Here is a 16,095-nt window from a genome sequence, read left to right on the forward strand (position 1 = left end):
CTGTAAGGAGAAAATCTGTCTCCCGTGAGAACAGAGGTAAGTGCGAACTACTCTAGACAGCCACCTCTGGAAGTGGGAAACTCAAAAAATCACTGCCATTGAGGACTCATAGTGACCCCTCCTTGGGTTTCCGAGGTGGTATCACTACGGAAGTAGATTGCCCAACCTTCCTTCTGAGGAGTGGCTGGTGGGTTTGATCCACCAGCCTTCTAGTTAGCAATCAAATCTCTTAGGCACTCCGCCACCAGAGCTCTTGTGGGAAGTTGCACCAAAACAATATTTTAAAAAAGTGCTTAGACTTGTGGGGATTGAAGCTAGCTCCAGCACCATCCCAAGTCTTAATGACGGGTCCAGGGCAGAGGCCCGTTGCACTTTGTGCATCCTCTTTGTAAGTGCATAAGTTAAGAATATACAGGCTTTTGGCACTATCCTTGAATCTTTAACTTGTTGGTATTTATGGTGGATCAAATTTGATGTGATTATCTAACATCAAATTCTCTCCACTCTGGTTTAGATCTAACTACATAATCCTTTGGGGGGGGGTGTTCAGTGGTAGAATTCTCGCCTTCTGTGTAGGAGACCCGAACCCCGCCAGTGTACCTCAGGCATGGTCACCTCCCAAGTGGATGCTTGTGCCTTGCTATGATGCTGAACAGGTTTCAGCGGTGTTTCCAGATCAGGAACTAGACTAGAAGAAAGGCCTGGCAATCTACTGAAAAAACCAGCCAGTGAAAACCCTATGGATGACAACGGTCTAGTCTTGTACATGGGGTTGCTGTGAGTTGGGTGCTGACTTGATGGTGGCTAACAGCTAATGACTTGGTAAGAAAATGTGGTTCCCTTGAAAAGTGCCACTGGGGAACTGCAGTGGGGTGTGCCTGAGGTGTCTGACATGAAGAAAAGGATTCAAGTAGGTAACACAGAATACACTCTAGGCAGATAAATTTAAAAAAAGCCTTTATTGCGAAAGTGCGGTTTAGCTACACGCACAGTGTGACAGGCCCATTTTGGAAGTGATCTGCAGCTGAGAGTATAACACTGAGCCCAACGAAGTGGAAGTAGTCAGGGCTCAAGATGTCACTTCTCCAGCACCTTACTCTACAGAGTTTTTCTTCAGCTGTTTCTTGTGCCGGACGGAGAGTTGTTTTGGATTCCTCTGTACCACAGAGAGGTCAGACCTCGAGGAAGATCTGTAGCCCACATCCTCAGCTTTTATAGGCTTAATGATATGGCCTGGCTTGGTGACAACCTTGGGAGTAGTCAGCTTTTGGAAGGCCCTCTGGGTGTTCCATGTAGATCCTATAGGGGTCTGGATGGTCCTTTCAAATTGGTGATGGTGGGTGAATGGGTATGGAACCACGTGAACCTGGAAAGGAAGGAAGAGTGACTTGGGCGTCAGGCTGGGCCTGGGGTACAGCTGGTTAGGTACAGTTTTGGCACCTAGGCCATAGTTCCACATGGTGTCCACAGTGAGTGAAGCTACAAGAGGTCAGGGGATTTCAACGATCCCAGATAACCGAAGGGGTCCCAAGGTGCTTACGGACATTTAGGAGTAGAGGGTCCTAGTTTGGATCACGACTACCTTAGGTTTATCCAACCGTCCAGGGACGGAAAAATTACCCTGACACTGCCCTGGTCTATGTATAGTAGCTCCAGGGCTGCTGCCCCAGAGTGGTTTTCTGAATAAGGCCGGATTGCAAGACGTCCCTATGGACTTCATGATTCTCCTATCCTCTTCATGCTTTCGCTCCCTCCCTTTCCTCTGCTTGATATGCAGAATCCGTGGGTTCAGATTGACCTCTGAATCCTGATCCCCATCAGGCTCAGGCTGTTAAGCTTTGCTTCATCCTCCTTTGGCATCACAGAATAGCTGAGCTGGAAGGCCCAGAGACCGTCTATCTAGTCCAACCCCAAGCCACAATCTAGAGAGAAATGCATCAGGGGAGGGCATGGCATTGGCTGTCTTGCTCAGCTCCAAATTCAGCTCACAGAGGGGAAGTAATTTACCCGAGTAAATTAGGAGCAGCGTGGAGTGCAGAAGTTGGGGCTCCTGCTTCTGTGTGCAGTACACTCTCCCTCTACCAAAATGCTCTCTTCAAGCACTCCCACAACGGCCAGAGGGGAAAGAGCAAACGGAAAAACGGACCCGTTAGCCAGGTTGTCTTTGGGGATATTCAGTGGAACATTTAAGAGAAGCTGAGTGCTTCCTGGTGGCAGTAAAGCAAAGACTGTCTTTGGGTCATGGGCAATGGCTTATTTGGGTCGAGAGCTAGACCTGTGCATGTCACCAAGGGCAAGAGGTGAAACCAACCAACCAACCAACCTAAAAAACACTCTGCCAGAATGTTCAGTCTCAGGAGCTACCATTTTCAGCTTGAAGCAAACTTCAGTCTACTGCACACTGGGGTCTGCAGTCTATAGCTTATTGAGATGATGAGAAAATCAAGGGAGATTTTTGGAAAACTACCTGTCAGTTTGCTGTGACCACATTAGAGACTAAGATAAGACCTCTGGAGGGGAAAGGTGACCTGCACCTGGAATGCTGGCCTGCTGAAGCTCCCAGTTTTCCTTCTCTCTTACCCATAACTGCCTCTTGGCAGCCTATTTCCCAGCTGTATATCCTCAACTGAGATTGTGGAGGCTATAATTCAAAGTTCTGAAGTGGCTGCTTCACAAAACAAGATCAAGCAGAGTATTATTTAAATGTGTCTTTTTCTCACCTCTTTGCTATACCCATTAAATAGTTGTCGTCCCTTTTTTGGAGGAAAAACCCAACTCGTTTCAGCATTCTACTGGCTGGGGAAAGATCCCAGGGTAATGGACCTTCAGAACTGAAGGGAACATCAGGGCCACCTAGTGCAACCTCCTTGAGTCCCCTCTACACGTGCTCCTACCCCAGAACGGCCCACCCTCTCTCTGGACTACTGCAAAGGTTCCTCTTGAACGGAATTCTGCTGCTCCTCTAACTTCTGCACTATGTGACTCCACTCGACAGGCTCCCATATACTTTGCTTGATTTCTCTAACTGGCTCCTAGAAACCCTGTGCCGCCGCCCAGTTAGACTCTGACACACGTGGGGTCACGACGAATAAGAACTGACTTGATGGCAACTGTTAAAACCTAAACCAAACCGTCATCGTCACTGTGGGGTCATCCAGTTGATTTTGACTCGAGAGTGATGCCACGTGACAGAGCAGACCTGTCCTGGAGAGTTTGAGGCTGTCCTTTTTCACAGGAGATCACCAGGTTTTTCTCGTGCAATACAGCGGGTGGGCTCAAACCTCCAACCTTTCGGTTAGCAGCTGAGTGCTTAACCGTTTACACTACCAGGGCTCCTTTTGGAAACATGACCTTGACCCTAAACACAAGCTTATCTATAGGGTACTATTTCTTAGTTTGGTGAGACTCATTTGTACCAGAATCCTCTAAGGCACTTGTGGAAAATGCAGGTTTGGGGGCCCCACCACTGCTGCCCAGAATTTATTATTTTAGTCTAAACCTTCTTCACATTCAGTGGTAGAAATAGCAGTAATTTTTCGGGAATGATTAATCTCAGAGCCAGTGCAAACAAGCACAGGCTTGATTCTATGGTCAAGATGAGACCTCCCTCTTGACCGCCCCTCCCAAGTGAGAGAAAAGTAGGCGGCCAAGGGCCCTTGAAGCCCTCACCTGATGAGCTGCGGCGTGGATGTTGCGCTTCTCATTGATAATCACGTTCGGCAAATTCTTGTCTTTTCTTGGAGGACCTTCAGGGGCTTTAATGAGAAACCTCAAAAGCAAAATAGCAGGACGTCTGACAAGGAGCATTAATTGAAGGACTTAGTCAAAAGGGCAGGGAGGACACTTTAGGGTGAAGTGGGAGAACTCGGGGCTCTCCTGACAGGCGTTCTTCCCTGTTCTTACCGGCGTCTTTTTTTGGCACTGGGCTGTAGGCCCACACCACCCCACTCGCCCCAGCCAGGCAGCATCAGGTCCACGTCCTTTGGCTTACTCGCCTCTACAGCTTCCCTCTTCTCTTTCAAGAAGTCTCTGATGACATCATCCCCAGCAAAAGCTTCCCTTATCATCTGCTTTTGGTCTCTCTCTTCATCTTCCTGGGAAGAAACAAGAGTGAGAGCTGCAGCTTGCCTTCAGAGCATGTTCATGACAAGAACACTTGAAGTTTGGGTGATGACATTTTAGCGCCCCCTAGGGGGCGAGTGTCAAACGACAATGGTCTTGTAATACAAACCAATCATGTTTAAATTTTCTTCTCTCTAGGGTAAATGTTAATGGTGCTCTGGTGGCATAATGGTTAAAGCATTTGGCTGCTAACCAAAAGGTTGGTGGTTCGAACCCACCAGCTCCTCTGCAGGAGAAAGATGAGGCAGTCTGCTTCCACAAAGATTTACAGCCCTAGGAGCCCCGTGGGGCAGTTCGACCGTGTCCTATAGGGTCGCTGAGTTGGAATTGATTCTATGGCAGTGGGTGGGTGGAGGTAAATATTCCTAGCTCATTATCATATGATGCAGTTTTAAACTCTCAGCAAGGAAGACAGAGTGGCCTGTGATGAAGCAGGAGCTTCCTCTGGCCTACCTCCCGGAGAGAGAAGTGCTGGGGCGTCTCACTTTCACGGTTCCAGCTCACTGAACTGGGCAGCTGCAAACCAGCTTGGATCCCAGTGAACGGAGTCAAACCTCGGCGACAGCTCAGTGACTCATCTGAGAGTTGTCCTGCCTCGGAGCTGGTCAGAGTTTTGAGTGGCTCTCCTTCCTCTGAGGGCAGTTTGAGAAACATGCCAGAGAGGATTTGGTGGCTCAGGATTTAGGCTGTGCGGACCTCAGCAGGACTCACACACTTGCATTTACTAAACAGCCACCAGGACCAGGCTGGCCCCGTGCTCTTCCAGACCTCTCAACTTCTAAAATGTGCTCCCAGCACAGCAAAGCTTCACCGATTCTAATCCTTGTGTCAGAATGACACCTTCTGCACCAGCTCTGCACCCCCCACCCCCACCCAGGCCCGTGACCTGGCTTTGCTCACCAAATGCTCCACTGTCGTGGGGGCTGCCAAAGACTTCACGGAAGGAGCTTTTGTGGTCAGGAGGTTCTGCAGGTCAATCATTTGCGCCTTCCTTTTTTTCTTCTTTGGGGCATCAAGCTGCTTGTCCGGATCCCTCTCCATCTGCTGCCCTTGTAACACAGGCCTGGGAAGCTCCGTATTTTGCACACAGCCTTCTTTGCCCAGCTCCTCCAACTCTTCCAGAGTCTGCACTCTCTCTGGCCTCTGCAGCAGCAGGGGCTCCTCCTCCTCTCCCTGGGCCGGCTCCTCTCTCTGTACACGGAGAACAGTCCCCGTGGAATCTGCCGTTTGCTTCCTGGACTGCCGCTTTTCCTTGCGGAGTTTCTGAGATAGCGCCCTCAATTCGGAAAGCACCTCTTGGCTGGTAGCATCTGGGGTGGGGGCAATTCGAGCTGTCAGAAAAGGAAGTCGGGAGGTGCCTTATCAATGCGCATTTATTGAGCACACTCAACAGCATTTCTCAAGCACCCAGTGGGGGCTTGGTACACCATGAAAGGCATTAAAAGTACGAACGGGGAAGAGAAGATTCATGTAAGATTTTCTGGAGAGTTCTCTAATCATTACCTGTCAAGTAGCAAGGAGTGTGGTTTGGTTGTTGAAAGCATCATGCTGGGAAGCAGATGTCCAGGTCCTAGGCCCAGCTCTGTCCAGGACTCACTATATAACTGGGACTGTGGCTTAATTTCTTTGTACATTAAACCTGCTTGGGGAGATCACCAAAGTTCCAAATATAAAAAGGGAACCATTTTAATAGGTGGCCTCAGAATGCAATTGCATTGCACTTTTTACTTTTTTGTTGTTGCTGTGTGCTGTTGTGTCAATTTGGACTCACAAAGACCCCATGTGACAGAGTACAACTGCCCCATAGTTTTCTAGGCTGTAATCTTTAAGGGAACAGATTGTCAGGTTTTTCTCCTGCAAAGCTGCTGGGTGGGTTCAAACTGCTAACCTTTAGGTTAGGAGCTAAGTGTTTAATCATTGTGCTACCAGGGCCTTCATTTATGCTTTACTTTTGTGAAAACCTCACCCAGGATTTACCCTATCATGAGCTGCTGTGGCTGAGTCTGGAAGACATGTAAGTAGCTGCTTTCTGCACTGGCTGTAGCTCACACTTTGTAGTCACTAGCAATGTCTGAGCAAATGCCACCAGGTTCTAAGGGCAACATGGCAGTGACATACTTTTGAACTGTCCTCTGCATCAACTCCAGTTCCCTTTGTCCCCAAGTTAATCCTGCTCTCTAGCTTTGGCTTGAAGTCACTGCAAGAAGCTACTGCGTTCTGGCCTTTGGACACATGGACATTTATTTCTCAAGAGTCACGTTTTCTTGCTTATTCTGTTTGGGGTCCATTACTTCCCACTCTTGTAGGAAAATTCGATTCAAGGAAATCCAAATCCACCTTTCTTGCTTCCATACCACAATCAACTGCTCTCCACATTTAGCAAGATAGACAGTGATCAAGAGGGCTTGGGAGGATGCCACGCTGCTGCCTTCCAAAATCCCCTCGGACAACTGCTTCTAATCTCAATCCCAGAAATCTCCTGCTGAAAGTACTAAATGTAAAGATGCTACAACAAATTCTAATGACAGCTCTTTGAAAATAAATTGTTACCATGAAAAATAGATTCTTGCTGTCATCTAAATGCATTACTCTTCAAATGAAATAAAACCACAGATCAGAGAATTTATCCAGGGAGCCAGGTGATTTTTGGATTGTAGGCTGTTTCCTAAGCAGGCTTTTTAATACCCTGGTTTATCCCCAGAAATGGGAGCTCTTTGACCTGTCTCAAGGGTGCTAACATTGTTAATATAAAAGCTCTTCAAGATAAAAAGTGCCCCTCCCACTTTACAAACAGAACAAAACACTGCAGCAATGTATTGAAGACATCTTCTAGTGGCTCAAAATCCACCTATGCTGTGTAGTCTGTAAGGATACATGGATTTCCCCCCCAGATTTGCTTCAATAAAACCACCAACGTGCTTCTCTGAATCACAGGTAACAGTATTGGCAATTCAATGCCACTCCTTCAAGGATGGTTTAGTTAGGCCTTTCTTTTTTTTTTTTTTTCTATTTTTTTTTTTATTAGGATTTGGGTGAAGATTTACAGAGTAAATTCACTTTTCATACAGCAGTTCACATATACTTTGTCTCATGTCATTGACCAAAATTTACAATGCAGCAGCTCCCCTCCCACTTCCTCCCCATAGTTACCTCCTCCCAGTGTCCATCCCTTCATACTCTTCTGCACCCTGAGCTATCTCCCTGTGCATAAGCAGCCCTTCCTTCTCCCATGATTGTTCTCTCCAGGGCGTGTGTCTAACTTGAGGTAAATGTTTAACTCACATGCCTGTACTTTGTTTGGCTGGAAACCAGAGTTGTGGGTTCAATTCCAGACCTGAAGGGCAGCTAGGGCCATAGTCTCAGTGGTTCCACCAGGCTCTATTGGACCAGCAAACCTGGTCCCCACCTTCTTCTTTTTTTTTTTTTTTTTGTAGTTAGGCCTTTCTTAAGGGTTGTGTAAGCCTGAAAGCCCCCAAGAGCAGAAAATGTGTCTGAACACACATTGGACAGCCAAGTAGATGACAGCTTATGAAATGCTTTCAAAGAAAAATGGTGGTTACGAATATAATTTCTCTTCAGGGACCCAGTGCATTCACTCTTCAAGTCCCCAGAGCCTAATGGCTATGCCTGTGAGTGGGTGCACACTTTTCATCACACTGTCTGCAACACTATGACATTCTCCCTGCCATGTCATTACAACTCACCTTGCGCTTCTTGACGGCCCGTGGGCTCAGCATCTTGGGTGAGCTCAAGCCTTTTCCTAAGGGATCGCCTTTCATCAAATTCTTTCAACAAGGATTCTTCTGCTCCTGCACTTTCCTCCCCCTCACTTTCTGAATCCTCACAGACCACAGGCTCGGGACGTTGTTCAGGGTCCTTGTGGGTTCCAGCCTCTTTGGCATCACTGGTGCAGCTCCTGAGCATCCAGGGATTCGGCCCATCCGCACTCAGTTGGACTTCGTTCACGACATCAGGGACAAGGAGTTCAGCCTCGACTACACCTTCTTCCTCTTCCTCGCTCTCAGGTGCTGCCTGGAGTTTCTGTGTCAGCTCTTTGTTCTTGGCCAATTGCTCCTGCATGGCTTGGCGAGCCTGCAGGAAGCAAGCACAGCAGGAGAGCCTTGTCATTACTGACCACAATACCACGCTCTCCTGGTCCATTTCTTAAAGCTGTCTCCTCTCAATATGACAAGATAAATATTTCTTAGAGTACCTACCATGTAAACTGCATATACACCATTGTACTAGTGGCTATGGGGTAAGACAGAAGAAAAGGAACTGACACGTGAAACGAGAAAAAACTCCTCTCTGCCCCCTTTACTGGACTCCCTTCAATGTTGTTGCCCTTTCATCTCTCCTTTCCACTTTGTTCCTGGTCGTTTTCCTCTTAGAGATTTCCTGATGCCTTTTTTTTAGATTCCTGGTTTTCCATTCAACCTTACGGACTGAGTTTCCTCTCCTTCCTCTAATTTCAGCTCTGTTCTCACCCCCATAGTCTCTTACCTCTAGGTCGTACTTGGCCATAATTGCCTTTGACTTGGCCCATTTCCCACTGTTCTGGTGCTTAAGGCTCATTCGCTCCTGGGAAGAAAGGACAGAGTGAGATCCTTATCAGTTTTCAGGGAAAGCTGGCTCAAAGGAGTGGAGGCCACAGGAAGTCTCACCATCATTCTGGCCTTTTCAGTTTTTTCCAGTTCTTCTAATGCTGCAGTAGGATCAACCTTCTGCAGAGTCTCAAAATCTTTTAGGGCTTTCTTAGCCTTTCCTTTCTTCACAACTTTGTGATACCTGTAGGGAAAGAGGAACTCGGTGGCACAGTGGTTAAAGCACTGGCTGCTAACCAAAAGGTCAATGGTTTGAACCCACCAGCCACTCACAGGAGAAAGATGAGGCAAGATTTATAGCCTTAGAAACCCTATGGGGGTAGTTCTACTGTCCTATAGGGTCACTATGACTCAGAATCGACTGGATGGCAGTGGGTTTCACAGGGTAAGATAGACATGGGTGAAGAGGTTAGATTCAGCTGAAGTACTGATGCCACATAAAAGTGACCATGCTATATAAGGGGTTTCCCTCTGTAGAGGCTGGAACGGACATCCTGTTCCTCAGAGGCCACTAACTTTAGGGCGCCAATTTGGGGCCTGAGAAGACTGATAGGACCCAGTCCCTGAAGCTCCCTGGAGCAAAGCTCTGATGTGTGAAGAGTCTCCTCTGCTTCTACAGCCTAAGGGAGTACAACAAGTTCCAAAGAGACAAAAAGGCAGGGAGGAAGCCCAAGTGGCCTCAACAGCTATGGAATTCAGAGACCAGTCTGCAGAAGCAGGCTGTGATGCACTGGAAGGGAGTCATTCAATAGGCCTCCTTTTCTTTCTTTCTTTCTTTTTTTTTAGCAAAATCAAGAATGAAAGCTAAAATCAGAGGATAACAGGGCATCACTGAAGCAGGCAAAAGTATGGTTGGTCTGGAGGAAAAAAGATAAGTCACCCCTTTTTGCGATCTCTTCTACATGACCCCAGCTGAAGTACTGATGCCACACAAGAGTGACCATGCTATACAAGGGGTTTCCCTCTGTAGAGGCAGGAATGGGCATCCTGTTCCTCAGAGGCCACTGATTTAGGGAGCCAATTTGCCGCCTGAGAAGACAGATAGGACCCAGTCTCTGAAGCTCCCTGGAGCAGAGCTCTGACTGTGAAGAGTCTCCTCTGCTTCTACAGCCTAAGGGAGTACAACAAGTTCCAAAGAGACAAAAAGGCAGATATTCTTTCCTAAGGATCTACGAGTTAGCCCCATCCCTTTCTTCCATCGAACCCACGGCCAGTTCACAGGTGCCGTCTTACTTTTTGCTTTTGATTTTCTTCTCTCTTCGAGCCTTGGCCTCATAATAGGACTGCAGTGCCCGGGCCCTCTGAAGCTCGGCTCGGCGCATCTTAGCCTGTAATAAACGACATTTACAGTGACTCCTGGGCTTGAGGGCAATTGCTGGGAGACATATATAGCACGGTGAGGTGTCTGCCGGCTTATTCTGCGTACCTCTTCCAGGCTCATGGCTTTGAGAGAGGCCTTTTCCACTGGAGTCAGTAAAGGGTCTGTCACTGGCTGCTTGTTCTTGTGAAGGATGCTAAAAATTTCCTGCTCCAGAGGAGTTCTTGCCTTGAGGAGGTAACAGAACATTCTGAGTCTTAACCCATACTCTTCTAACTCCCTCTTTACATTCCTATGATCATGTTTTATGACACCATGACTAGAATCGCTAACTGGATAGGATTGACCGACACCACAAGAGAAGGGGGTGCCACCAAACAGTTCCAGTCTCTGTGCAGCTGTGTAAATAAACCTTGATTCTGATTTAAGACAACAGCAGGGGGACTGAGGCGCCTCTCTGGAACTGAGGGGATTACTCTGTGTTCAGATTACCAATGTATGGAAAACTGAATTCTATTCTCTTAAAAAATTAAGCAGGATGCCCTTCAGGTACATGCTGGCAGGACAGAGTTACAATAGTACTAGACTGTCAGTTTTGATGGTCACAAAATACTCCCTGTACTGTTATATATAGTTGGAGCACACAATTGTTACTTTAAATTTAGGACTCTCCGATGCAGATCATCAGCCCCCTTTAAGGAATGTTTTCAGAGGGAAGGAGAGGTTAGATCTTAAAATAAGCATTATTTGCCACTGATGGTACAACCAGGAAACAGATCTGCATAATAGCTCATAAGGGAACCCCAACTTTTTTTTAACCATGTCCAACTGCCACAAATCAGATTGTGTGTGTGTTCTTGGTATCATTAATTACTGATGAGAAGAACTGAGAAAAAAAGGTGGCATTTTTAGGCATATTCTACACATTTAGTTTATGAGGTATGTTTTAATTTTCTGGGCAAAAAAAAAGATGACCTTCATGTAATTAGCCTGCTTCCTGTCAGTTGAAATTTAACTCTGGTCATTTTCCAACTCTGGTACCAAGTCCTCAGTTTCCAGTTATTTTGCATGCTAGGTAGTATGAATTATCATTGCTATTTCATAAGTCAACAAAAGACCCCACTTGCTGCTGATTGATGTTATGAGGATGGCTAACATAATCAGGCCAATTGGGTCATAAAATAACTCCTAGGCAATAGATCCATTTCCAAACCTCACACACATATTGTATGTGCTTTTCTTTAGAAGCCATCACATCGTGGTATTAAACTTTTTACAAATATCTGGGCAAATGTATAAACACATATCACCACATGTTTCACGGGGCTGCTGATTTAACCATAACCCTATTCTACTGAACAGGAAAGGTGCGTGTTCCTCCATTTTCAGTATGTGCAGTGGTGATCAATCATAGGCTATAGAGTGATTTATATCACAGGGCTGTAATCTCTCTTCAACCCAATTCAATTTACAAACACTTATTGATTACAGCTACATTCCAAGCACTTGTGCTGGGTGCTAGGAATACACAATTGATTAAGATAGTTCCTGTCCTCATAGCGCTCATAGCCATTCAGAGGGAAGAGCACACACACCATGAACAAGACAACAGGTTGGATGCTCCCCTATGGGGTAAGTAGAGAAAGAACAATGAATTCTGACTAGGAGGTGGGTTAGGTGTGGGGAAGGAAGTAATGTTTTGAGTTAGGCCTTGAGGCGTATGTATGGCTATGTTAGAAGGAAAAAGGAAAACATTTCAGAGAGGAACAAAAGCAAAAATATATGGGAATGACTGGTGTGTAAGAGAATTGTGTGGTCCGGTGTAACTAAAATGCTAAGTGCTTTCATTTCGTTCTGTAATCAGGGCATGTCTGAAGGATTTTAAGCAAGGGTGCAACAATCAGGTTTGTGTTTCAGAAAGAAAATCCTGGTGATGTATGTAATGCCCCAAATGAAAGGTGATGAGGGCTAGGATTAGGGCAGCGAAAAATGCAGAGCAACAGGGACCTAAGAGCTATTAGAGACACAATGTACATGACTAGACCATTCTCTGAGGAGGCTAGAAACTGGAAGACCAAGGTCTCCAACCTAAGTGACTGGGGCAGGGAATCCTGTTAACAGAAAAGAAAATGCTAGTGGCAGTGTAAGATTTGGCAGTCTGGGAAAGGAAACTCTGAAGTTTGGTTTGGAATGAACTAAGTTTCAGGTGCATATGGGAGATGCTGGTGATGCCTGCTATTCAATGGATCTGGGGCTAAAGCTTAGAAGGGGTTGAGAGTGATTTGTAACAGACAGAGGTGACAGTCATAATTTATGGAATTGATGTCAATTGTTCATGGAGTTTACAGAGCTAAAAAGAACGAAGAGAAACCAGATAGATGGAAAACAAATCAGAAGCATGTCACAGAGGCCAAGGGAGGATTTTTTAAGAACGTGATGTGTCAACAGGCTGAACACTAAGAGGGCTTGGGGTCTGGCAGTTCAGAGTCCCCTCACTTTCTCAGGAGGTGAAAGAGTGGAGGCAGCATTAAAGGCCAGCTTTCCCAAACCATGTTCCTCAGAACAGCAGGTCTACGAGTTAACAATGAGATTTACTTAGTTTTTAAAACATTTTAAATTGAATTTTAATTAAATTTATTTTTAAATAAAATCTGTTTGTACACCCTGGGTTCAATTAGGTTACATGGGTTTCTTTACTATCTTTTCATAGCCTTTACCTCCACTGGGGCATACGGAATGCAGCCTTTCCTAGCACTGGAGCTACCTTCCCCTCCTTTGGAGGACATACTGAAAGGCTAAGGTTTGGGGAACACTTTGGGAAGTGCCTGAATAAACTGTTTGCTGATGGAGGGAAGCAGAGAGGGGGTGCGATGTTCAAGGAGTGGCAAGAAAAAGTTACCTTTCCTCATTTCTCATGCTTTGCAGTTTACAAATGCATTGTACGCACTGTCCCATTTAATTCTTCACAGCTAGAGTGAAATGAGATTTTAGAAGGCTGGACCCAAAGTAAGGCACTCTGGTGGCGTGGCGGTTAAGGATGCAGCTGCTAACCAAAAAAGTTGACAGTATGATCCCACCAGCTGCTCTGCGGGAGAGGACGTCTGCTTCTGTAAAGATTGACAGCCTTGGAAATACTCTGGGGAAGCTCTCCCATGTCCTATATGGTTGCTATGAGTCTGAATCATCACCTAGGCAGCAGTGGGTTTAGTCTGGACCAAAACTACAGAGCAGACTTTTGAATCTCCATCTCCAGAAACCTAGTACGCACTAGTCCTTGGTATTTTGCACTGTTAAGTTATAAGGAGAGAGCTGGGAGTTGCTAGTTAGAAAGTACCTCCTGGCCTAAGAATTCCCTTATTTGTCTGTGCCACCCTGGCATAACTTCTCAAAATGGAATCTCTGAGGGATAACTGGCACAATGCATTCAGTGTTGGAGTACCTGGCCCCATTCTGTATTGCAGGAGTTCCTGGAGAGCAGAGCTTATGCTATTCTTAGTGGGACCTCCCCTACCACCATTTGACCATCTTAATAACCAACTTAGTATTGGGATGTGTTATTTCTTTTGTTTCTAATCAGTCCATATACCAGATGGTAGTATGCTACCCTTTAAAAAAAAAAAAAGAGGAGGGAAACATTAATACATAAATAAAACGCAGTTTCCCGAAAAAGTCTAATAAAAGTAGTTACTTTCAGGTGAGTAAGGGGTGGAAAAAGTAGATGGGGAGGGGGTAGGGTCAGACTTTCACTATGTATCTTCCATACTTTTTATTTTTCAATCCTGCAAATTATATTACCTCTTAAACTTTTTTCCTAAAGTCTCCCTTCCATCCTGCAGCCACACTTTAAATCTGATCTCTTTTTCATGTGGAAAAGGAAGCATCCTAGAAAGAGAATGGTAGTGACTTCCACAACATCATCAGAAACATAAGTAACTACCTGCTCAATTTCTAGCTAACGTGGCAAACAATGTTTGATTATCTTTGGCTATCTCAACTTCCCCAAACACAGGACACGATTATTCCTGGAGTTTTGGAAAGCACAGAGGAGAAGCACAAAGTTTATCTACTCATGGTTTGGGTTGCTGTTTTGATTAGTTTTGCATTTAAGACAGAACATGCCATTACAGACACCATACCAATGGAAGAGAAAGGCTGGCTGTTCTAAAGCAGTTGTTCACAGACTTTTGGGTTTCAAACTTTTGAGGCTTTAGGGACCAACAGGATTGCCAACTTTGAATTTTGCCAAGTAAGGGCTTAACTACCATTCCACCCCCAACCTTAATATTTACTACCACCATAACTTCCTAAAAGGTATCTTCACACCATTAATGTGGAAAGAATAACCTCAAATTTATTAGCTGCAACCTTACACCCACCAAACATACATACCCACAATTGTTTTTTTTCTTTCCCTTTTGCATCGATGGATGAAAACTTTGTCAGAGGTCAGTGTTTGAGAAACCCAGCTGCAAAGAACCTCTTCCCCACTTGGTACAGTCAAGTGGTTGGCTGCTAACTGAAAGATTTGCAGTTTGTTCCCAACAGGTGCTCCCTGGGAGAAAAATGTGGCAGTCTGCTTCCATAAAGATCCTCTGGGACTATTCTACTCTGGCCTATAGGGTCACCAGAGTCAATGCAGTGGGTTTGGTTTTACTTGCTAAAATTCTAATAATTAGTCATACATTATATCATAAAGTGGTATTCCTTTTCAAGCTCAATTTGGATTCTGTTATTACTTATCTGTCTCTGCTAAGGCATCATTAATGCTACTGAGTTCCTGATTTTCTTAGGATTGACATGTAGCTTTAAATGCCTTTTAAAAACTGGAATATAAAAGTCATAGTTTTACGCTCCCTCTATCCAGGCAATCTCATGTTTTAATATGAAAACATGGATATAACCATGTACTGTATACTATAAACTAATGAAGGGTGACCACAGAGGTACTCTGATTGGCTACAGTCTGACAATGAAGTTATACCACCTCCCTTTCTGACTTAAGCTGGACTTGAGGCTTAGACACATCCAATTGAATTAACTGCAGGCTGAGATCTCCAGGTTCCAAAATCTTACCTACCAAAGTTTGGTTTCAGTTTCCTATACTCACCTTCCAGCCACTGAGCACATGTTCAATGGGAGCAAAGGCTGTCTGCTCCTTCTCCAGGGGAAAAACCAGCTGCTGGGCTTTCCGGTTCTTTAGGACTATAGGATCCCATTTGGAGAGAGCTTGGGAGGTTTTATTGAATGCAACTTCTCTGTGGATCTAAAGCAGGCAATGTACATAAAAGCAGAGAGCCACAAGGTTAAGCATCAAACTCAAAGGACTAATAGGAAATTAGGAGGCAATGTTTTTTAGCCCAAGAATCAGGATGCTGGTGATTAGCTCTTGCTTATTTCTTAAGACTACATTTTCCAGTTTAAAAAAAAAAAAAAAAGACTTCCGGTAAGATGGAGGAATAGGCAGACAAGCAACACAGACCCTCTTCAACAAAGAAAAGAAAAACCAATTGATAGAGATGGACGACTGTGCTGGTGGCCTATAACTAGGAAGGGAAACAGGAAGGAAGGAGACAACCTGAGCTGTTGACTTTCTGCTGTCCAGAGGGTGTAGCCATTTTGGATATTGGAAGTGACCAAGGGTGCAGCCATTTTGAATGTTTATAAGTGGCAGCCATTTTGGATATTTAAAGTGACCAAGGGCACAGCAATTTCGAATCTTTACAAGTAGCAACCATTTTGGATTTTAAAGTGATAGCATTCTCATTCAGATTCCAAGGACCTAATAATAGGCTCTGTTTGCCAAGGTCAGCAGGGACATATGAGAGGCTGACAACAGGAAAGGAGACAGCTGGTGAGTATATAAGTGCTGTCAACTAGTGAACAGAGGAGCACAGTACCCTGGTTGTGTAGATAACATACAAACAAAACAAAGAAAACGAAAATCGTGGGCAACTCACTCCAACATACATTCACCAATTAAATACAAACACAAAAACATCACAATGCCTTGGAGACAACAGAGCATCACAGTCCACACAAAGAAGCAAGATA

The 16,095-nt window shown here is 45.3% G+C and overlaps 1 protein-coding gene across 1 annotated transcript in view; it reads right to left on the reverse strand.

Moving 5' to 3' along the window:
- Positions 1-1,093: 1,093 nt before the first annotated feature.
- UTP14A (UTP14A small subunit processome component) overlaps positions 1,094-16,095 on the reverse strand; it is a 21,454-nt gene continuing 6,452 nt past the window's right edge. Inside the window, exons 6-15 of the mRNA XM_042783401.1 lie at positions 15,152-15,307; positions 10,153-10,272; positions 9,960-10,054; positions 8,787-8,910; positions 8,626-8,703; positions 7,827-8,214; positions 5,023-5,432; positions 3,904-4,094; positions 3,670-3,769; positions 1,094-1,366 (exon numbers count right to left, since the gene is read on the reverse strand). Coding sequence (XP_042639335.1) covers positions 1,094-1,366; positions 3,670-3,769; positions 3,904-4,094; positions 5,023-5,432; positions 7,827-8,214; positions 8,626-8,703; positions 8,787-8,910; positions 9,960-10,054; positions 10,153-10,272; positions 15,152-15,307 — 1,935 coding nt within the window. The remainder of the gene's footprint in view (positions 1,367-3,669; positions 3,770-3,903; positions 4,095-5,022; positions 5,433-7,826; positions 8,215-8,625; positions 8,704-8,786; positions 8,911-9,959; positions 10,055-10,152; positions 10,273-15,151; positions 15,308-16,095) is intronic.

Source organism: Orycteropus afer, unplaced genomic scaffold, assembly GCF_000298275.1.
Source record: "Orycteropus afer afer isolate SDZICR_OR568_19922 unplaced genomic scaffold, OryAfe1.0 scaffold01054, whole genome shotgun sequence".
Lineage (NCBI taxonomy): Eukaryota > Metazoa > Chordata > Mammalia > Tubulidentata > Orycteropodidae > Orycteropus > Orycteropus afer.